This window comes from Nycticebus coucang, chromosome 7 (genome assembly GCF_027406575.1).
Source record: "Nycticebus coucang isolate mNycCou1 chromosome 7, mNycCou1.pri, whole genome shotgun sequence".
Taxonomy (NCBI): Eukaryota; Metazoa; Chordata; class Mammalia; order Primates; family Lorisidae; genus Nycticebus; species Nycticebus coucang.
The window spans coordinates 772,727-796,266 of record NC_069786.1 but is presented as its reverse complement, the minus strand read 5'-3'; the positions used below and the strand labels follow the sequence as shown (position 1 = coordinate 796,266).

Genomic DNA, 23,540 nt, shown 5'->3' with positions numbered 1-23,540 from the left:
CACGTTTTCAGACCTAACCTGATAACATTCGTCAGACCTAGTCACTTCTCTCAGTCACTGCCAGCTTGTTCCCTTTAGTCAATTTCTAAACTTTCCAAAGTTGGAAGAACAAATTTCCCAGCAGTGGCTTGCACGCCCACGTTTCTGAACACCAGCCTCGCCATTGTAAGTGACTGTTCAGTGACTGCTACAACAGGCTGGCAGGTGGTCGCCATTATCAGTCTTAAAGCAATCTGATACTAAAGGTAGAAAACATGAAAGGCCTTAATGTAAAGTAGACAACTCATGTTAATTTGATACACTAAAAAAGCAGATTGGTTAGTTTCTTTGTGTTTGTTAAGTATTTGCTATAAATGAAATCCTTTTAAGAAAGACAACTAAAAATTCCCTGTTTGAATATTAAATTATTAATTGGAAATATTTCTGTAGTAATTTATATCGTTATTTTTGGTTGCCATTTTGAATTTTTAACTTTTTTTAAACAATCAAAGGAATTAAACCATCTCCCTGACATCTAATATTCAGCAAACACAAACTTGAGAATTGGCTGAATATCCAGTGGCCCTCTCCTTGCCAGTGGTAGGTCCTGGGAAGACATGGTTGGCCTGCTGACAAGTCTACGTCCAAATCATATTCTCACTCAAAACCTAACAAATCTAAAAAGGTAAAAAACAAATTGACCTATATCAATTTGCCTATTCATGCAATTTTGGACATTGTTACCAAACACAGTTTGAAGTCCAAATCACCAACCTCTCACTCTGTGAAGTTGTTCTTTGCCAATATAAATAGGAAGACAGAAAGTCATCCCTACCTCCTGTCAGCATCTGTGAACATTTGCAGATGCACTTGTCGTTGTCGGCATCCTTTGTGCTAAAATCATTTCCTGGTTGGCTTATGCTGCTTATTTTGCCGGCTGTCCCTGTAAGTCCTTTAAGGTGAATCCTGTAAGCGTGCAAAGGAAAAAAAAATGTAATTGGCTGGGGTTGTAGATTACTGTAGTGGAAATTTTTTTATACTGAAGAATTCCATTCTGAAGTGTGTTCTGGACTGGTTAGTGTACTAATGCATACTCTGGACAAAATATTTTGCACTGACATAAACAGGAACCAACTTATCATCAAATCCTTTGGAAAAGAAGGATGTTTTCATGAAACCTTCAACACATATCACTTGCACAAGCATCAACAGTGACTGTAGGGCCCTGTAATTTATTTGCCTGCTGCTTTCAGATAAACAAAAGAGAGAGAAATGCAACATGAGGGAACCACTTCCCAGGTCTGCCAGCAGCATCCCTTTTGAAACAAGAGTCCTGCGCTGACTGGACACCTTAACCGTGTGATTTTCCCTCGGGGGTTGGGAGGAGATGATGGAAAGGGCAGGAAGGAATAAGCGAGGGGTGATCCCTGAAGAGGAGGCTGCTTGGCCTCATGTTGCCTCACGTCTATGTAGTGGTGTAATGAACCTGTTAGACGTTGAGAAAGGAAAGAATATCCTACTAAGTGAGACTCTGAAAAATAGCCCATGTGCTTAGAATACAGCTGTTCTTTACTTACAATGGGGTGATGTCCTGATATACCCATTGTTAAGTTGAGAATATTGTAAGTTGGAAATGCATTTAATACACCTGACCTACCAAACCTCATAGCTTAGCCCAGCCTATCTTAAACTTGCTCAGAGCACTCACATCAGCCCACAGTAGGGCAGGATTGTTGGACTACACAGTACCCTGCTGTTCCCGAGGATCGAGTGGCTGGCTGGGAGCTTCAGCTTGCTGGCGCTGCTCAGCATTACGAGAAAGTATCATACTTCGTATGGCTAGTCTTGAAAAAGATCAAAATTTTAAATTCAAAGTATGCCTTTGGTTGCATACATACTGCCTTTGTGCCACCATAAAAGTTAAGAATTCTAAGTTGAACCATAGTAAGTTGAGGACTGTCTGGACTGAAAAAACATGTCTCATATCAGTGATCTGTGTGCCAGTGAGGAGAGAGAAGGAGAGAGACAACAATAGGTTTTCTTTAGTTTTTTCTCATAACTTTGCTCAAGAGTTCCTGCCCATGTGACGAGGTAGATGGTTCAAGACAGTCAGAGCAGACACCCATGTGACGAGGTGGATGGTTCAGGACAGTCAGAGCAGACACCCATGTGACAAGGTAGATGGCTCAGGACAGTCAGAGCAGACACCCATGTGACAAGGTAGATAGTTCAGGACAGTTGGAGCAGGCACCCATGTGACGAGGTAGATGGTTCAGGACAGTCAGAGCAGACACCCATGTGACGAGGTAGATGGTTCAGGACAGTTGGAGCAGACACCCATGTGACGAGGTGGATGGTTCAGGACAGTCAGAGCCAACACCCATGTGACGAGGTGGATGGTTCAGGACAGTTGGAGCAGACACCCATGTGATGAGGTAGATGGTTCAGGACAGTTGGAGCAGACACCCATGTGACGAGGTGGATGGTTCAGGACAGTTGGAGCAGACACCCATGTGATGAGGTAGATGGTTCAGGACAGTTGGAGCAGACACCCATGTGACGAGGTGGATGGTTCAGGACAGTCGGAGCAGACACCCATGTGATGAGGTAGATGGTTCAGGACAGTCGGAGCAGACACCCATATGACGAGGTAGATGGTTCAGGACAGTTGGAGCAAACACCCATGTGACGAGGTGGATGGTTCAGGACAGTCAGAGCCAACACCCATGTGATGAGGTGGATGGTTCAGGACAGTCAGAGCAGACACCCATGTGACAAGGTAGATGGTTCAGGACAGTCGGAACAAACACTCATGTGATGAGGTGGATGGTTTCGGACAGTCAGAGCCAACACCCATGTGACGAGGTGGATGGTTCAGGACAGTCAGAGCAGACACCCATGTGACAAGGTAGATGGTTCAGGACAGTCGGAACAAACACCCATGTGACGAGGTGGATGGTTTCGGACAGTCAGAGCCAACACCCATGTATGAGGTAGATGGTTCAGGACAGTCAGAGCCAACACCCATGTCACAAGGTGGATGGTTCAGGACAGTTGGAGCAGACACCCATGTGATGAGGTAGATGGTTCAAGACAGGCAGAGCAGACACCCACATGACGAGGTATGTCTGACCCTTGGGTTCTGGAGCATCTAACCTTTACCAGCACATGGAAACCCAAGGGAGGAGCCTACAAACCAAAATCCTGTGGTGGCAGCAGGAGAATTGTTCTTTAAGCCCCAAAATGATGCTCCTCTTTGAAAAACCTGCTGACATTTGCTAACTACTACTTTGGAAGATACAATTTCCAAGAGTTTGTGTTAGAGCAGAGAGGAAAGAAAGGTTTGCTGCATTCTACCTGCCAACCCGGCTAGGCCAGGCACTTACACAGATGTGTGCATGGGTGCTCCTCACACCCTCAGACCTGGGCACCATCCCTGTTTTCACAAAGAAAGCCATCAAGGTTCAGAGCCATGAATCTGTCCAAAGTCAGAACTCATGGAGCCATGGAGCTCTGCGTGTGGCAGGCTCTGCTGTGCTTCCCTGGCACACCCCTTTGGGAATGTTTGCTTATTGAGGAAGAAATCGTGAGGAGATGGGGTGAGGCAATGTGAAGGGGAGCTCCCTGAGTGTGGGTGCGGAGTTACCTTGGTGTTAATGACTTACACTTTTAAAAGTATTTAATATATCAGCACTGAGAACATCATGAAGCACTGACATCTGAAACTCAGTGTTTTCTAAATGTGTCAGAAGTGAGTCTGGCCGCAGCTCAGTCTAAATAGAAAGCTCAGTCTCATCGTCACTGGGACCGTGAAACACTCCCTCCTGTCTAGCCTCTCCTCATCTTCCCTCGATGGGGCTGAGATGAGCCACTGAGCCTCCTGTCCTCCTGTTCACTCTGAGACACTGTCTCCTCCTGTCCTCCTGTCCACTCTGAGACACTGTCTACTCCTGTCCGCTCTGAGACACTGTCTCCTCCTGTCCACTCTGAGACACTGTCTCCTCCTGTCCTCCTGTCCACTCGGCGACACTGTCTCCTCCTGTCCACTCTGAGGCACTGTCTCCTCCTGTCCTCCTGTCCACTCTGAGACACTGTCTCCTCCTGTCCACTCTGAGGCACTGTCTCCTCCTGTCCTCCTGTCCACTCTGAGACACTGTCTCCTCCTGTCCTCCTGTCCACTCGGAGACACTGTCTCCTCCTGTCCACTCTGAGACACTGTCTCCTCCCGTCCACTCTGAGACACTGTCTCCTCCTGTCCTCCAGTCCACTCTGAGACACTGTCTCCTCCTGTCCTCCTGTCCACTCTGAGACACTGTCTCCTCCTGTCCTCCTGTCCACTCTGAGACACTGTCTCCTCCTGTCCTCCAGTCCACTCTGAGACACTGTCTCCTCCTGTCCACTCTGAGACACTGTCTCCTCCTGTCCTCCTGTCCACTCTGAGACACTGTCTCCTCCTGTCCTCCAGTCCACTCTGAGACACAGTCTCCTCCTGTCCTCCTGTCCACTCTGAGACACTGTCTCCTCCTGTCCTCCTGTCCACTCTGAGACACTGTCTCCTCCTGTCCACTCCGAGACACTGTCTCCTCCTGTCCACTCTGAGACACTGTCTCCTCCTGTCCTCCTGTCCACTCTGAGACACTCTCTCCTTCTGTCCTCCTGTCCACTCTGAGACACTGTCTCTTCCTGTCCACTCCGAAACACTGTCTCCTCCTGTCCACTCTGAGACACTGTCTCCTCCTGTCCTCCTGTCCACTCTGAGACACTGTCTCCTCCTGTCTTCCTGTCCACTCTGAGACACTGTCTCCTCCTGTCTTCCTGTCCACTCTGAGACACTGTCTCCTCCTGTCCTCCTGTCCACTCTGAGACACTGTCTCCTCCTGTCCTCCTGTCCTCCTGTCCTCTCTGAGACACTGTTTCCTCCTGTCCTCTCTGAGACACTGTCTCCTCCTGTCCACTCTGAGACACTGTCTCCTCCTGTCCTCCTGTCCACTCTGAGACACAGTCTCCTCCTTTCCTCTTGTCCGCTCTGAGACACTGTCTCCTCCTGTCCACTCTGAGACACTGTCTCCTCCTGTCCTCCTGTCCACTCTGAGACACTGTCTCCTCCTGTCCACTCTGAGACACTGTCTCCTCCTGTCCTCCTGTCCACTCTGAGACACTGTCTCCTCCTGTCCTCCTGTCCTCTCTGAGACACTGTCTCCTCCTGTCCTCCTGTCCACTCTGAGACACAGTCTCCTCCTTTCCTCCTGTCCGCTCTGAGACACTGTCTCCTCCTGTCCACTCTGAGACACTGTCTCCTCCTGTCCTCCTGTCCACTCTGAGACACTGTCTCCTCCTGTCCACTCTGAGACACTGTCTCCTCCTGTCCTCCTGTCCACTCTGAGACACTGTCTCCTCCTGTCCTCCTGTCCTCTCTGAGACACTGTCTCCTCCTGTCCGCTCTGAGACACTGTCTCCTCCTGTCCTCCTGTCCACTCTGAGACATTGTCTCCTCCTGTCCTCTCTGAGACACTGTCTCCTCCTGTCCTCCTGTCCACTCTGAGACACTGTCTCCTCCTGTCCACTCTGAGACACTGTCTCCTCCTGTCCTCCTGTCCACTCTGAGACACTGTCTCCTCCTGTCCTCCTGTCCTCTCTGAGACACTGTCTCCTCCTGTCCACTCTGAGACACTGTCTCCTCCTGTCCACTCTGAGACACTGTCTCCTCCTGTCCACTCTGCTGCCTCCTCGCACCACTGCAGTTCTCATGGACTCCTTTCCCCTGAGGCAAGAAGAATTATGAAGAACACTGTTTGTATGGGTCTTTGTTAGAAAGGTTGTACGATCTTAGACCTTTCTGTGCTCCACTGGTATAAAATGTTTTCTTTAAACTTAGGTTACTAAGAACAGCCTTATTCGTGAAATTGCTTTACATTGGTACCAGTTGACTTTATATTAACAGGGGAGTAAAGAGGTAATACCAACATTTAACAATTAAATCTCAGTATTTATTAAAAAAAACTGCCATAGTCTGTATAAAAAAGAATCAAATTCTATGGAGGCATTGATCTACTTCTTGTGACACGTACTCTTCCTTTGAGAGGATTTGGGGAACATTTCCTCAGGGAAAGCCTTTGCGGCTGCGTGCAGTCAGTGTCTCAGGCATTTAGCCCCTCACGGTTCTTTTATTACATTAGCATCATGTTTTATTATAATAGGATAATAATTTTATGTAACATCTATCTTGTATTGCCAAGCAAATTAAACTAAGCTTTAAACCACTGTGTGTTTTTAACTGGCATATCTAAAACTTGATTGCATTTCTAAAGGAAATATCTGTTAAGAACATCTCAGTTTAAAATATTTTTATAATGTCACCATACAAGGGTAATGACCCATTTTGTAAAATTGACTGTTTACAGTCTAATCCTTAATTTTTGTGTTTCTATTTTTTTTTTTTTAATTTCTCTGTTGTGGATCCCTAACTGCTGCCAGTTGCAAAAATATTTAACTTGGAAGTAAAACAATGACCGACCACTTGTGTCTCAGAATTCACTGAGTTTTGATCTCTTTGGAGTCAGTTGGGAACTGCTGTGAGACCCAACACCCATCTTTTCATTCATCTCAGTTGTTACCTCTGTAAGGGAACGTCACTCTTTCTATAGTGAGAACTGGTAGAATATGTTTCCCTGACTTTCTAGAAGTCACATCAGTGTCTGTTTTCCAAACATGCTCCTGCATTTCAGTCCACTGTAAAGCAGGATGTGCTGGGCACCGTGTGGTTTTCAGGGGGCTGGCCAGACAACCTTACTCTCAGCCTCTTCTCCATGCTGCCCACTGGCCCTTGTGAAGGAAGCCTGCTCAAGCACTTTAAAATCATTATTTCCTCTCCAAAATGTTCAGGTCTTGGGATTTTTGTTCAATAAAGGGTCTGCATTGGGCATTATGTTCAGATGGGACCCCGGGCTGACTGATTGCTACTTTCTGTGATGTTCTTATTGAACGTCTCACCAGCCTCCACGGTCTGTGCTCTTTAGACTCTGTCAGAGCAGTGTTGGTGGGTTGACCACTCTCAGATCCGTTCCTGTGGTGCCACACAGCACACAGTCTCCCTCCTCTCCCCTCACCAGCTCTGCGTGCATCGTGTCCTAGCATAACTGTGCACGCAACTTCACCGTGCTTGTCTCACACAGGACACTGTCAGGCCCCCTGCTGTCGTCCACCCCTCCTCTGATGGCATTTTTTTTAATCAGGGGAAAGCGCAAACGCGGTCCCCCACTACCACAAATTATGCAATCAAGTTTCCCACATTTGGGGAAATCGAAGGGGTCAGCACATCCGGAGTGCAATGGATAAGCCTCGTCCTGAGAAAACCACCTTCTTGATCATGGTAGCTCCCCTGCTCTGGTGGCATTTTAGAGCCAGAGAGTAATTCCTGGTCAAGGCTGCCCATGCTGTTAAGATTATTGCCACCAAATGGGCAGAGACGAGGCAGATACTGACAGAGTGCTGTGAATTGAATAGACTCACTGTAGGAGAGAGCAGGGGAGTTGCAGCACCACCTTACCTAAGTCTGCCCTTTAAAAACTTGGCAACTAATCCTGACTTCAGAATTGAACACAACTGAATGACTTTAAACATCAGAAATATTAATTTTTAAAACCTTTTGGAAGAAAACAATATAGGCATGAGTTATGCTATTCATATCATATGTTAAAAGGGGGCATTTAACAGTAATTTATCTTCAAATAGTTATGAATGTTCATTACCTTCCAGGAACAGTTCTTCTAGGCTTTCAAGGTACACAGCAAACACAACTCCTCATGAAGTTTCCTTTGCATTGTTATAACCAATATAATAGTAATAATACAACAGTAATAAGACTAGGTAACAGATAGGGTTTTTTTGTTTGCTTGTTTGTTTTGCAGTTTTTGGCCAGGGCTGGGTTCAAACCCACCACTTCTGACATATGGGGCCAGCACCCTACTCCTTTGAGCCATAGGCGCCATCCCAGTAACAAGATGTTTTTCATTGAAGGTAGTTTAGATCTTTCTTACTGTGGTTCTCACTTTCTGGACTAACCATCCAGCAATGCTTTCATTTTTTAGTTTTTTTCAATTACGAGAATTTACTTACCTATAATTGAGTTCTTCACTTGAAAGATAGAAATGTTCATACAGTGAGTAAGCCTCATTCCCTTCCCAGTCTTTAAGGTGTATTTTAAGCACATAGCGTTGCTGATTGGTCAGCTGTGAAACAAACTCATTTCCCAGCCAGTATTCTCCAGAAGGGTTACCAAAGCCCTGGAATCCAAGATGTAAAATTCAATTACTTCATTTATTTTCTGTATGTATTTGAAATCAATATTCCATCAATTTATTACAGAATAACTATCAGCAGAAATTACTTCTAATACTATAACAATTCAAAGTCTTTCATAGAGGAAGGTAGATCTTAGAAAGATCAGTTTTAAGAAACTAAGTTTTCTTAGAAAAAAATTACTATTAGAATAATTAGAAAACTACCTGTAGAAATGTAAGTATAAACAGCTAAGTTGATAAAAATGTGAAGCATTGTGAAACAGCTTACCAAAAAATGCTGAGCCTGCCTTTAAAAATAGGCCAAGCACCTGTATGCCTTTGCCTTGAAATATAGTTCATATGACACTGACCATTCTTTACTGTGGAGACTGAAACACCAGTTTGAAGAAGCCTTCAGCAAAAAACTAAGTCAAAAGTTATTGGTTAGTTTGTGGTTAAAGGTCTGCAGATCTTGAAAGTTAGTTTTCATGAGGAAAATTATTTCTTTTCACATGGTTTAAAGGGTATCCATACCATTTTATATTCTTTCCAAGTCCTCTGAAAATCAACACTGCCATCTTCGCGTCGCTGAATGACTGTCCATCCACCTCCACCAGTCTCCATATCGCAGTAAGCCTGCCGAGGGGGAGGAGAGCGCAGGTGAGGGAGGCCGTCATCTGAGTAAAGAAACGAGGTGAACGCAGACCCCTAGTGCAGGACTCATGCTGACAGGGTCCTCTGGGGTAAGGCATAAGAAACCAGATTGTTTTAAATAAATTGGAAATGGTGGATTTAAAATGATGAAGAAAAGTAAGCAGTAATATAATATGAAATGTTGATTAAAAAATATGACTTTCAGCTGGGCACAGTGGCTCACACACGTAATCCCAGCACTCTGGGAGGCCGACGTAGGTGGATTGCCTGAGCTCACAACTTTGAGATCAACCTGAGCCAGAGTGAGACCTCATCTCTAAAAAAAAAAAAGCTGGGCATTGTGGCAGGCACCTGTAGTCCCAGCTACTCAGGAAGCTGAGGCAAGAGAATTGCTTGAGCCTAAGAGTCTGAGGTTGCTGTGAGCTGTGACACCACGGCACTCTACCGAGGGTGACAAAGTGAGACTCTGTCTCGAAAAAGAATTAAAAAATAAAAATAAAATAAAAAATAATTAGAAAAATATATATGACTTTCTTATTATCTGTTCTAGGCTAAAGACCCCCCCCCCCCCCCATAGCTGACCCAGACATTGCTGTGTTGTAGAAGTTCATGGTAAACAGGACGTCTTGGCAGGTTTGCCCCAACTCCCACCTCTCCAAACTGCAAAAAACTGTCGATTCATGTTCACAGGGTTGAAAAAACCTTTCACTATTTGCCAGCCCTGTCAGCTCTGCAGACAGTGTTGTAAAGGAGATACTCCTTTATTAGTTTCTCGTGCTGTGGAACTGTGAGGCTTCTTGAATGTGTGATAAAAATCAAGTTTCTAGGTGCCACCTGTGGCTCAAAGGAGTAGGGCGTCAGCCCCATATGCCAGAGGTGGCGGGTTCAAACCCAGCCCCAGCCATAAACTGCAAAAAAATAAAAAAATAAAAAAAAATCAGGTTTCTAAGTTCATCCCTTAGTGCAAGGCCTTGAGGCCACAGTGTGTCCTGCTAGGTGGGTGCCCTGAGTTTGGCCTGGCAGCTCTGCCCCACAGGTCGGGACATAAAGCTCCTCTGAACTTTGCTCACCACACATGGTATTTCTCTTCCTAACTTTTTATTTCTGCTCTTAAACTGGCTCAGTGGGTTTCAGCTTTGTCCAGAACACAGAATTCTTTCTTGGGTTAAAAGCATGTATGCTCAATTTCAACTCAGTTGGAGTTTTATTATGAAATTAAAAACCCTTGAAAATGAGATTACATAAATAGTTTTAAATAATGAGATTATAGTAGAACAAAAGAGTTTTCCAAAAAGGAAGATAATTGTCCTACAACATGCAAGGTAGAAAATATTAAAGTTAAGGTTCAGAACCAATTGTAAATGTGCCTCCTTTGTTGTTCTCCATGGTCTTTCTGAGTATAATAGAGACAATTTTGATAAGACAAGCTTAAATGCCAATTGTTCTTTACTTACAAGTTAGAATCCTAGATAGGAGAGTTAAAAGAAAACCAGGAGAGCACCCAATCCTGTACTTTCATTTCACACATGAGGACTCAGGGACCCATGGAAGTGAATTAAGCTGCCTGATTTCTCATCGCCAGAGGAAGCTTCCCTGGATCAGCCCGCTCTGCTGGGAGCATCTGTCTACCACTGTTTCTGTCTCTCCAGGAAGGTCACATGGCTCACGTTGCCTTCCTCAGTGGGCCTCACGCCATTAAAGAAAATTACATTTACTAAGAAAATTATTTTCCCATTTTAAATTAGTCACATATAGAAAACTTGTCTGCTGGAGGCACATCTTATTCTCATCCCTCTGTGTGCATTCTGTTCCCATCACCGTTAGCACTGTGAGTGCCACCCTCTTTCAAGCACTTGGCATATATTATATGACCCTCTGCATATATTATCTGTAATCTCACAGCAACTCTGCCATGATATCTTAATCCTGTACTTTTTAAAAGGGGAAAAGATTTAGTAAAGTTAGATGAATTTGATCAGCTATTAAGTGGGGTGTAGGATTTGAATAAGGTCTCTTTAATTCCTAACTGTGTCATATTTTCCCCACCACATGATGTTGCCAAAAACAGAGAAATTCAACCCTTTTGTCAATAGGCCAGAAGTCCCTCAACACAGTTCCAAGTTGAAATCAGTTCATGAATAATACTGCCTCGTATTTGCCTGTGGTCAACAAAATGGCCCTTGCTGCTCATGTCCATCACTATGTCTCTTTACAAAGCCGTTTGGTAAACCAGCTGACTAAGCCACATGGGTTTCAGGAGCCGTGTGTGTATAGAGCATAGTACCTGTACCCTGAATGGCAGGCTGTGGATTGGAAAAATTAATACAGTGTTTGCTGATCTATCCTTATTTCAAGAATATTTGATACTTCAATTTCAAAATCACCTTTCTGAAGTTACTGATATTTAAATGTGTGCTGTCTCCTGTTGATCTTGTTCTGGAAGTCAGGAGAAAGAATCCCCAGTGTCTGAGAGTCACTGCCAGTGCATAGATGACTCGTGCCATAAAATTCTCTGTACATTAGTGATGATGATAAGATTGTTAGAGCATTTTCTTAATATTTCATCCAGATATTTTTTAAAGGAGGATTTATAAAAATCCTGGAGCCTTATGGTTAATTGTGCCATGAAACTTGCAGAGACGGTGGTCAAGTAGAGTGACCCACCTGCCAGAAGATGCTGAGTGAAAATGCCGCAATAAATTAGATCAAGATCAGAAAAGCTGAAGTCCTCAGATACTGCCCCAAACCTTAGTATTCCAATTACAAAAAACCTGAGGGCAGTTAATACATTTAATTAGCACACTGTTGCATAGTTCAGAAACCTAATATCTCGTAAATGTTTTTCAGCAAATAATGCTTGAATTATATGCTGTGCTTCAACTCTGAGGGCATGGTTAAATGACTGATTAAATAGCAAACACAGAGATAAAAATTAGGAGACAGGTATCCTATGAAAATTAGGGAAGAAAAACTATTATTTCTCTAACTAACAAAAGCACACATTTGTGTGTCTGATAAATACCATCTTGCAGTATTTCTCTTGTACAAAAATCTAATGAATTTTTCAAAAACAAAATTGTAGTGTTTAGATCTTTCAGGAAAAGATTGGCCCAAAGATCTATTGAACATTCTTTTCTTGAATTAAATGAGCCAGGACAAATTTGGGAATCCAGCCATGCGGAGAGGTTGTGTAGTAGTCTCTGGGGGTTAAAATGACGACACCTCCCGTTGATTATCCCAAGTCCTATCCTAGGTGCCGTAACTCTGTTGTCATGACCTCCAAGGCTGAGGGTGGGTGTGTCAAGTTACAGACCCAGAAACTTAAGAGCTCAGAAAAGTCACATGATGCTCATAGGCGCAAACTGGCAGAGCCAGAATTTAAATAAACCCATGTCGTCTGTCTGTCCCTTGATCAGATTGTGAATTATGGAATCTTAAGTCTGGAAGGGAATTTACAGGTAAGAATTTAGACCATTTATTTTAGATATGAGAAAATTGCACTTTTTGAAAATTATTGTTGTGTAAATGCGTTATTTTTACTGCTGTGTTTAAAGGGATTATAAATCCTAAGGTGTTGACATTAGACTCACATCATCCCTGAGTATAATACATTTGCATCTTTCTGCAGAGCATTTCAGGCAGTCTTTGGGGTGGTACAGTGCACTGTGGTGGGAACCCCACAGTAAGGCGAAAAAATGTTCACTTAGCAGTGTGATGGCCACACGGTGAGCGACTGCCCCTCTGGGCCTGTGTCCTCCATGGTGCCAGCTTCACACATCACAACACTCCATTGTCACTAGTTTATCACAAGACCAGGCCAACATCTGGTGACAGACAATGGCATGCAAAGAATTGTCATAAAAACTGGAGCAAAGAGGCTTAAAGGGCTTGGCCTACTCTGTTTGTTGCTGTTTCATCTGCAGCAGGCTACTTAGTTTTGCGGTTTTTTCCTCCCCCATGCTCTGCTTCCAGGGCGCTAGGGACATTAACTGATTGCCAAGGTTGATTCAAGGCAGCAGGAGTGAATTAGAAAGATTTCTTTGGAAAGTATTCTCTTGAAGAACACAATATTTATCTTTTAAATTTATAATCAAGGTGTATATTTCTGTTTCAAATTCCAGGTCTTTAAAACTCTAATGTCTGTATTTTAGAAGTGTTTTTCTTTGTTCCTTCAGAATAGAGGAGGGAAAACAAAACAAAGTATTTTTCTTTGATACCATGTTAAATACTTAGGGTAATGCTGAGTTCAAAGAGATGTTACTTCCAGGAGCCTCTAAAATTCCTGGTTGATACAGTATCCAGTATATTTTCTACAGCTTATGTTGTATCAATGTTAGCTGCTTTTACATTTAGGCACAAACATATTTATAGGCATTTAATATATAAAGTCATCCAATATTTATATACATAAAACACTTCATTCTCATGGAATATCATTCTACCCTATCAAATTTCTGAGAGAAATCACATAGAAATATTCCCTGGGGGAGTGATTTTTTTTTTCCTCATCTAAAGTTCAGTGTCTCCCACAGTGACTTCAGAAGATCTGCCCCCCGAGAACCCAGCCCAACTAAGTCACTGAATGATGGAAATTGAACATGCACATTGACTTAAAAGGAAAATGAATATTCTTTTTGATGGTGTGTTTTAAGTCTTTTAAGACTGTATTAGGTGAGGTTAGCCTGCCCCATCAATTCTTATTGTGTGGACTGTAGAGTCCTAGGTGTCCCTGAGACCACATCAGCAAGTGCACAAGGTTGGAACTATTCTCAGAACCTGAAGACAACACTGTCCTTGCGGGTAGAGCTGCTAGCATCCTGGCATGAGGCAAGGTGGTAGTACCAAAGTGTTTGAGTCTCTATATTCTTCAGTTACACACACCATTTCTTTAAAAGCCAATATTATTTAAAGATGTCCCTGACAAGCAGTAAAACTTATTAATGTTATCAAACCTCTACTGCAGAGTACATGCCTTTTTATCATTCCTATTTTAATGACGAAATGGGAAATATGTATAAATCACTTCCGCATATCAAAGTACCATGGTTGTCTGGAAGAAATCACTTTTTTGTGATTGTTTTAGCTGTAGGAATATTTTTATTGTTCACTGAATACAATTTTTGCTTGAAAGGGCGATCATAAAACAAACTGTTTATTCAAACTTGTTTTTAGAAGATATTTTCTTTAAAATCAATGAAATGAGTCTGGCTCGTCAAGGAAAACAACCCATAGTGTGCATTACTCAAGCAAAATCCAAGGAGAATATATTTTTACGGAGGATATTTCTCCATGCTAATAAACAATGTCAATACTCTGTGCAGAGCTTTTGAATTTAGAGCCTGTGGCCCACACTGTAGGTGAGGTGGCTGCTTAGTGGAGATGGCTTTGCACGGAGTGAGGCCCAGAGGACCCAGGGTAAGAGTCCTCAGTCCTTCCTCACGTCTAAAATGACCCAGTAACAATGGGGGACAAATCTTACCTTTGTCTCTTCTGTGGAGTTAGGAAATGTCAGCGTGTAGATGCCATTAGTGGTAAGTCCAGATTTAAATACTTCGGCACAGTCTCTGTATGTGATTTGTTCTTCTTTGGCAGCAAAAGCGTTCTTAGCTGCTTTTGAAAAATAGCAAGTATTTAAATGGAGTTCGTGAAAGGATAAAAATTTGTTATTTCAAAACCCATTCATTTGATGAGTTTTATTACATTTGAATTTTTATAATAAGCAAAAAGATATGCCTGTTTTTTAGCTTTTCCAGAAGTTATTCTTTCAGCCTGTGTTCCTACTAATTCTCAAAGATTGTTACAAATAATTCAAATGTTCATTTGTTATCAATTATATATAATGCAAGTACTTCACAGTCAGCTATAATAAATTATTACTTCTTAAAAATCTTTCATCTTCAGTAAAATAGGGTAAACTTATTACAGAAAAATAAAGAAGAACGTGGCCCCGTCCGCATCCCCTGCACTCTGCGGGCTCAGCCCTCCACCTCCTCATTTTTCTTTCTTTCTTGCTCTTTTTTTTTTTTTTTTTTGCTTTCTTTTCATATAACTGATGCCAAGTCTTAATTTTCTTTAGAGTATTGGATGGAGATGTTTAGTTTTCTTTGGATTTTTAGCATCTACACTGTAACACTTTGCATTAAAGAAGAACACAATTCTGTCTCTATCTTTGGAATTCTTATAAGTCTAAAGAATTCTAGGGTTGAAAAATTCCTTCACATTTTTATCCTGCTCTCAGTGTTTGGACTTGCCATTCCTTTTTTGGCACATTTTAAGAAAAGAGTGTGTGGGGTCGGTGTGTGTGTGTGTTTGTATTCTGTTATTGAAGGAAGGCCACTGTGGGGGAGGGTGGGTTGGGCAGACAACAGCCAAGAGAAGGGGAAGCTGCTGTGTGGCAGGTGATCCTGGTGGCTCATCAAAGCTGGTCCTTTACACTGTCTTGGTCCCACCAGACAGCATCACATGATTGGCTCTTCCATTTTTTATAAATGTTGACAAAAGTGGGACTGTTCTAAATTGTGACAGAGCGAAGCTCTGGTTGGAAAGCACAGGCTGCACCCCGGCAGCACAGACTGGCGGCCTCCTCTCAGCAGATGTGCCGCTCTTCCTGTTCTTTGTCTACCTGGTTAAGAAGGAACTTTGTCGAAGTGTTTCTGCAAAGCTGGGGCATTGGCATGACTCAAGGAAAATGTGGGAAGATACTGCTTATGACAGTGGAGAACACATCTCCACGGTTCACGTGCAAAGTTCTCTGTGTCAAGGGGTTGCAGTTTGAAAGGACATTGTGAAATAAACCATAGTAACAACTAGACGAATTTTTCAAGGAAATACACTTTAAATGCCACAGGGATTATATATCTCATCTTTAATGACCAAACGTGCATCCTTCTTCCCTCTAATATCTCAGAGAAGCTGAAAGGGTAAACCTTCCTGGACAGAATGCGTGGAAGGGCTTGGTGGGAGAAGGGAGCTAACGTCTCCTACCTGCCAGTTTATGCCAGCACTGAAAGTATTATGTGGTCTACTCTTCACTACAATCCCATGGGTCCAGTGTTGTTTTCCCTGTTAAAAAACTAAAGAGACCCAGGCTCACTGTGGTTTGGTGGCAGGCCCAGCCCCAGCCATCCAGTTAATGACGGAACTGACTCAAAAGAGGCTTTCTGCTGCCATAATCAGAGCATAGTGGCGTGTTTTGCTTCGTAATCATTAGTATGATGTCTATTCCCTCTCGCCCTTCTCTTCCTTCTCCATTTTAACTGGTTCTATATTGAGACCCTGTAGAATGAGCTTTCATATGAAATATCTGAAAAATGGTACCTTTTCTGAAAGATGAGAACGTTTTAGAATCTGGGGGATGTCACTGACTAAAGGTTATTAAAACTGAAGAAAAAAATGACATGTACACTTACAGTTTGATATTGATATCATAGTCAATAAACTATGAACTGTCTCCATCAGATCACGTTGTTGCTTTTGAAGAACTGAATTATTCACTGTAGCTGTCACTAACTGTTTTTCTAGTTCTTCAATGATGGAGTTTTGCTTGGATACCAACACCTGGAGCTGATCTTTCTCTTCCTTTATGGATTGCAGTTGAACTATGTGCTTGTCTTCCATATCCAGCACTTTCTTTTCTAGGAAACTTACAAGGAAAATAAATGTTAGTCACCTAAAAGTATTCTAATTATCTGATTACCTTCAAAGCCAGGTGTTTTATAAACATCCAATTTTCATAAGTCTAATAAAATATCTTATATTTGAATTTCTACTTCTCTAAGGTATTCTGTTAAGATTTTATAGAAGTTAGGCGGCGCCTGTGGCTCAGTCAGTAAGGCGCCGGCCCCATATGCCGAGGTTGGTGGGTTCGAGCCCGGCCCCGGCCAAACTGCAACAAAAAAATAGCCGGGCGTTGTGGCGGGCACCTGTAGTCCCAGCTACTCGGGAGGCTGAGGCAAGAGAATCGTTTAAGCCCAGGAGTTGGAGGTTGCTGTGAGCTGTGTGAGGCCACGGCACTCTACCGAGGGCCATAAAGTGAGACTCTGTCTCTACAAAAAAAAAAAAAAAAAGATTTTATAGAAGTTATAAAGTAATAAGATGTTGCCATAGCCCGAAAGAATCTCTTAAACTTGCTGAGATTAGATATATAGATATATGTGTATATCTACCCATAAATGTAAGTGTGTGTCTGCACCCATGTAGACATGCAGGCACAGAGACACTTGTGAGCCGTAATGGATAAAATTCGAGTGTTAGACGCATCTGCTCATATAGTAGTAGCAGAAGAAGTAGAAGAAGGGTGACAGCATTTAAGCTTTAGTGCTCGTGAACTGCTTTTTTTGTGTGAAGGAAGAGTGAGTCGGGCTGGCCCTTTAGGTGGCAGTTAGCTTTCTCCTAAATAATTTGTATTTTAATATTATTCCTAATAATAATAGCATTCAATACTAGGTGGAAAATGCTCTTCTGTCAGAGAGGTATTTTACCCGGTTCAAGCTCTGTGACTCTGAACAATTTTGTTAATCACTCTGTGCATCAGTTTCCTCCTCTGCAAACTGAGTTGGTCTGAGAAATCAAGGAATTTTAACAGGTAAATGCTTAGATTAGTTCCTGCTACACAGAACCTTAAATAATGATAGTTTTTATTTTTGTTTTTATTTTTTATAGAGACAAAGTTCTCTCTATATTACCCAGGCTCATATTAAACTTCTCGCCTCAGGTGCTCCACCTGCCTCATCGTCCCAAAGTGCTGGCTGGATTCAGGCATGAGTTATCATACCCAGGTGGTAGTTAGTGTTAATACCCACATTGTTATCTCCATTTCTAATGAGGTAATTGAAACTTAGAGACAGTAGATCTCATGGCTTATGTCACACATACAAGTGATGGGGACAGAATTCAAATACAGATCTCTCAGCTCTAAGAAATTTAACCAGCACTATCTCTTAGTTCAAATGTGAGCTAGCCCCTTAAAAAAATTTTTTTTTATTATTTAGAGAGCTGATAAAGTTATGCCACATAAGTTCCAAATAATTTTATTAATAGTTGTATAGTTTGTCTTTGTAATTTCAATTTATAAAGATATTTTACTATGCATATGTTCAATTAAGAACACCGTCAGTTTTAAACTGGAAATTTACTGTCCATTAAACTGGAAAATTCTTCCCCATTAAACTAGAGAAAACAATTCCAAGTACATAGAATCTATGTAAATACTAAATGCTTAAGAGTGTTAACTGTTTCCCTGCAACAGATTCAAAGACTTGCATAGTAAAGATACTTGGCAGTTGTTTTTTTGTTTGTTTGTTTTGAGACAGAGTCTCACTCTGTCACCCAGGCTGGAATGCAGTGGTCCAATCATAGCTAACTACAGCCTTAAACTCAGCCTCAAGCAATCCTCCTGCCTCAGCCTCCCTAGTAACCAGGACTACAGATGTCTGCCACCACTGCTAGCTAATTCCTTGGGGGTTTTTGTTTGTTTGTTTAAGAGATAGAGCTTTGCTATGTTGCCCCCAGGCTGGTCTTGAACTCCAGGCCTTGAGTGATCCTCCTGCCTCAGCCTTCCAAAATGCTAGGATTATAGGCATGAGACACTGTGCCTAGCTAGTTTTTTATTTTTATTCTTTAATAAGATACAAGAGGCTGCAAAAAATATGCAAGAGAAAATTTGTATAGTGTATCCCTTGATGGTAATTCTTACTTTCTCTGTTCAGTCACTATAGTATTTAGCACACACAAGGCTTTCTATGATAACTACAGAGAAAGAAGCAGCAAAAACCCTTCAAGATCTTCACCCTTGTTGGAACAGGCCAGTAAGTGAAGCTTAACAGTAAAACGGTAACCCGATGCCATTGTATCTCTGACATTTTCCCCTAGCATGAAGTTTAGTAGAAATGAACTTGCCCATTGCTTTTTAAAAGTCATCTATAAGCGAGGGGCGTGGTGGCTCATGCCTGTAATCCTATTACTCCGGGAGACCAAGGCAGATAGACTGCCTGAACTCAGGAGTTCAAGACCAGCCTGAGCAAGAGCAAGACTCCATCTCTAAAAGTAGCCAGGAGTTGTGGCAGGTACCTGCAGTCCTCGCTACTCGGGAAGCTGAGACAAGAGGATCATTTGAGCCCAAGAGTTTGAGGTTGCTGTGAGCTATGACTATACAGCACTCAATTGAGGGGGACAAAGTGAGACTGTCTCAAAAAAATAAAAAATAAAAGTCATCTATAAACAGTTTTCTCCTTTAAAAATGAAGCATGTTAGTGATGACATCTTCATGTTTCAGAGGTATTTTGCAACCACTAAAAACCAACCCCAGCCTCTGTTAATGACCTGTTACAAGCTAATGAAATATTCCTCATAAGCTTGGGGGGAATTTAGGAGGATACTTGGAAAGCAGAGAACAACAATTTTCTCTACTTTTTTTGATGAAGACAACTTGAACCAGACATTTAATCCTGTTGTGAATTATTTAAAGCCTCCTGAATCCCTATGCCTTTCCTTTCATAGGGAACAAAAGCAGGTGAAATCAGCATGCATGTTTCCCTAAGAGGCAGAGCCACTCGGCTCGTGCTCAGGGCTGGATCGCATCTTACCCTGGGCTTACTTATCACACAGTTTCTTCAACAGAGATGGACTGAACACCTACAACGTACAAGGTGATTTTTAGGGTTCTGGAGAAAAATCAGGATGAACACATCATGAACTCTTGTCTCAAGATACTGGAAATCCGGCGGCGCCTGTGGCTCAGTGAGTAGGGCGCCGGCCCCATATGCCGAGGGTGGCGGGTTCAAACCCAGCCCCGGCCAAACTGCAACAAAAAAATAGCCGGGCGTTGTGGCGGGCGCCTGTAGTCCCAGCTGCTCGGGAGGCTGAGGCAGAAGAATTGCGTAAGCCCAAGAGTTGGAGGTTGCTGTGAGCTGTGTGACGCCACGGCACTCTACCGAGGGCGGTACAGTGAGACTCTGTCTCTACAAAAAAAAAAAAGATACTGGAAATCCAGATGTTCTGATGATGTTTACATCAGCAGACAACATAGGCAAAGCTACTAATGTCCACTGGAGAGGAAACATTCTTGTGGAAATATGATGCCCATAATTAGAAGTTACCACGTGGAGCGCATATGAAGACCAGGGTTATACTGAAAGGAAATGGGGGCCCTATGAAGTCACCCTTGGTGTCACAAGCACCTGTGAGCAAAAAGGATCTTTGGGCTGAGAATACCACCTCTGTATGTGACTACAGGTGTCATCGTGGGCAGGTGTGTGTCTGTCTAAGTGAATATCCATCCATCTATCTAAGTATCTAAAATGAAGGCATTTAGCTAGGTGAAATATGAGGCCCCTTCTTGTTCAAATAATCTATAAATCTATTTTGCCTTTTTTTGACAGTAAAATTTCCTGAATCTTTAACCCTGAAAACAGTATCCTCATCCAAGGAACTGACTACTCATTACAGATCTTGCCCATAAACAATAACAATTAGTATTTCTAATCGTTAGTCTAAATGTAATCACAGCTCTTAAATTTATTCCAGTCCTTTGGTCATTGTAAATCAATATGTAACAATGAATATACTGTCAATATAACCAAGTCAGCAATTAATGGATTACTATAATATAGTCCTTTGCATTCGACTTTCATCAGTTTTTCCATATCCATTCTTCAACTATTATTTCTTAATATTTTTGCGGTATCAGCTAACATTTATTTTAAAAGAAAATTGCATATCACTTTCATTAATTTATAAACCAAGGGGACTTGTCATAAATAGAAGGTAAACTAAAACTACATACATTTTTTTCTGTTTTCTACCTAAAATGATTTCTGGTAGTATCTTGACCTAGAGAATTAACACAAAATACATGGGGCATCTTTAAATCCTTACATCATCTTCCAAATGATGTTGCTGAAAGTTACCACACAACCCTCTTTTGATGTTTCGAGCAATCTAGGAGAGAGGCGTAAAAGGAACGTGCAACAGGCACCCAGTCCAGAGCCTGAATCAGAGGTCAGCTCTCTGGAATGGACAGTAAAAACAGCTACTTCAGGTTCTCTCTCCCAAGCCTGTGCTGGTCTAACCCTGCAGCCAGTCACATCCTGATCTAAACAAGTTAAGATTAAATGTAAGCATGCATTTAAAATGAAGCCAGCATGCCCTCACCCCAGACTCCACTAAGAGCAGCACATGTCATGACTGTAGCAGGGCAGATCGTTGCATTTTGAAGTTAGTAATGAATCTTAGGGGTATCTTGGAAAAGCATTTTTAAATTACATATTGGGCCCCATGAATGGCTTATAAAATCAATTTAGTGAGTTAGCAACTTTTTTTAATGAAATGAAATGAGAATACAAATGAAAATATAGTGTAAATTCCTAACAACAAATCTGCGCATTGCAAAAATACCATGACCGGTTGTGATTTAAGAACTAGAGGAAAGGAAGTGGACCAGGCATGGTGAATACGTGCCCTGACTAGACATGCGCGGTTTGGTATTTTGCTCATTAACATCTTATTTGATAGTCTTCTCTTTTTCTTTTTCTTACTTTTTTTTTTTTTTTTAAATTTGAGACAGTCTCTGTCACCCTGGGTAGAATGCCATGACGTCACAACTCATAACGACATCAAATTCCTGGGCCCACGTGATCCTCTGGTCTGCAGGTGCCGCCACCATAACACCCAGCTATTTTTAGTAAAGACAGGGGTCTTACTCTTGTTTAGGCTGGTCTCTAACTCCCTAGCACAAGTGAGCCACCATGCCCAGCCTTATATGATTTTCTGATTAGAATAATCAATTTGATCACCACCATAAAAGTTGGACATAGGTACAATTTAATTTTTATATTAACATAACTCATGGTTAATTGAGAAGTGTGGAGCAATATTACTCTATGTCAGCAAAAATGTCAAGAATTTTAATCACATGTCTTTTATGAGGTTTCATTGCCTCTTCAAAAGGGGATATCAGTGGCAGCGCTTTTCAAGGCCTTAGCAATACTCACAATTTAATTGTACTTATACAAATAGCCCCTAAATTAATAACATAATTTTTGAAGTAAAAAAGAATAGTAAGATGAAAAATACATAGTAATTTTCAAATTCAGCGGATAAATATAAAAGCATAGTAGTGACAATTTTGAGAAAAATGTTGACCCTAAGAAGTATTTTGACTTCCTTTGAACCAATTTTATGAAGAAATCAATTGTACTTTTTGGAAATTACTGAGACTTATTTAAAATACACTTTGTGAAATGTGAAATACCATCTGCAGACTTTGTGATCATGTTGTTTCTTATGAGGTTTCTGGTCCTTACAATAGTCATGAAGAAACGCATCATTCTGAGAATGCGTCATGTGAGATAGGCTTTCATATCTGGAAAGTATCCAAGTCTGAATTACAAATATTTTTGTACTGTTATTACCTGTTCTTATCTTGCAATTTGTTTATTTCACTGGTCTGATCCAAAATCTGTTTTTCCAATTTGTTTGTAGAAAGAGAATGTTCTAGAAGCTGAAGTTCAAGTCTTGTTGTCTGATTTAATACCTAAATATAACAAAATGAAATTCCTATTTATCACTTTAATTATTTTAATTTTATAAATTCTTTTTAATTAAAGTACCCATATTGTAGGAAAACATTAACTAAAACATACTTAGCTCAAATATCTTATTTTGGCATATTTTTCATTTTCAGAAAAGGCTTGATGTTTAGGATTACATCCAAGTATGTTAAACATCTTCTTTTTTCCACCATGTCTTTCTTTTGGAAAGTGATCAGTAGTTCTGGACAATGGTATTTGTGTCAAATATTAGAATGTTATTTTACTAGTTCTGCCATAGTTTTCATTTCTTTTTACCCAGTGAGATAAGTGGAAATATAAAACAGTCATATTTCACAGATCAAAAGTGATTGATAAATGAAAAAATATTTTCCTGTGGCTCAAAACAAAATGCATTTCTCATATATATTTATTTTTCAGCAAAGGGATTAGGAGTCACATGTTTGCCTTATATGAAAATATAGCTGACTTTTGGCCTGGCATTTTCTAGCCTATATCCACATGTTTTACCCTTTCACTCAAAATGTGTAAAATTCATAAGGACTATTTTGTCTTTACCCTTTTTCTTTTTCCTATTTTAAAAATCATTTCGACCAATCAGGAAACAATAAAATGTCACTATGAAGTGGGAACTCAGTTTTGCTTTGTGGCCCTGTCTGACAGACACGCACCATGTGTGGTATTGCCGTTCCCATTATAGTCGAGCAACCTGAAAGACAATTCTTTAATGTTTGGCTGCCTTTTAGCAGGAAGGATCATTACTCACATCCTGCTTGTCATGCTTATTCAGGATGTGATATCACAAGTAAATTCAAGTAGAATTGTTGCCCAGGAACCAAGGACCTTGGAAGAAGCATTGTTTGCTGAGTGTCTTTATGTCATTTGCAAACGCCGGGGTCTGGCCCCACCATGCAGGTTTCAGGGGTGGTTTTCCTCAGTCAAAACCAGCTTGAGTTCATATCATGAAAACTCTTCTGTAAATGAATGGAGTCCTTGTCCAACATAAGGGTTTTGGTTTTAATATTACACCTGGAATATAGGTTTGATTTGGACTACATCTTCTTTGGGTCCAAACATTCCT

The 23,540-nt window shown here is 41.6% G+C and overlaps 2 protein-coding genes and 1 non-coding gene across 4 annotated transcripts in view; 1 reads left to right on the top strand and 2 right to left on the bottom strand.

Moving 5' to 3' along the window:
- The window catches only part of MCPH1 (microcephalin 1), a 219,724-nt gene that overhangs the window by 86,622 nt on the left and 109,562 nt on the right, over positions 1-23,540 (top strand). The gene's annotated exons all lie outside the window — the stretch shown is intronic.
- ANGPT2 (angiopoietin 2) overlaps positions 1-23,540 on the bottom strand; it is a 59,729-nt gene that overhangs the window by 4,158 nt on the left and 32,031 nt on the right. Inside the window, exons 3-8 of one of the 2 annotated variants that reach the window (XM_053596662.1) lie at positions 22,322-22,443; positions 16,322-16,554; positions 14,392-14,522; positions 8,793-8,894; positions 8,095-8,261; positions 815-945 (exon numbers count right to left, since the gene is read on the bottom strand). In XM_053596662.1, the coding sequence (XP_053452637.1) occupies positions 815-945; positions 8,095-8,261; positions 8,793-8,894; positions 14,392-14,522; positions 16,322-16,554; positions 22,322-22,443 (886 nt within the window). The remainder of the gene's footprint in view (positions 1-814; positions 946-8,094; positions 8,262-8,792; positions 8,895-14,391; positions 14,523-16,321; positions 16,555-22,321; positions 22,444-23,540) is intronic. The other variant, XM_053596663.1, reaches the window with a different exon arrangement.
- LOC128591108 (U1 spliceosomal RNA) lies at positions 7,209-7,372 on the bottom strand. Its single transcript, XR_008381533.1, has one exon. It is a non-coding gene; the product is annotated as a U1 spliceosomal RNA (small nuclear RNA).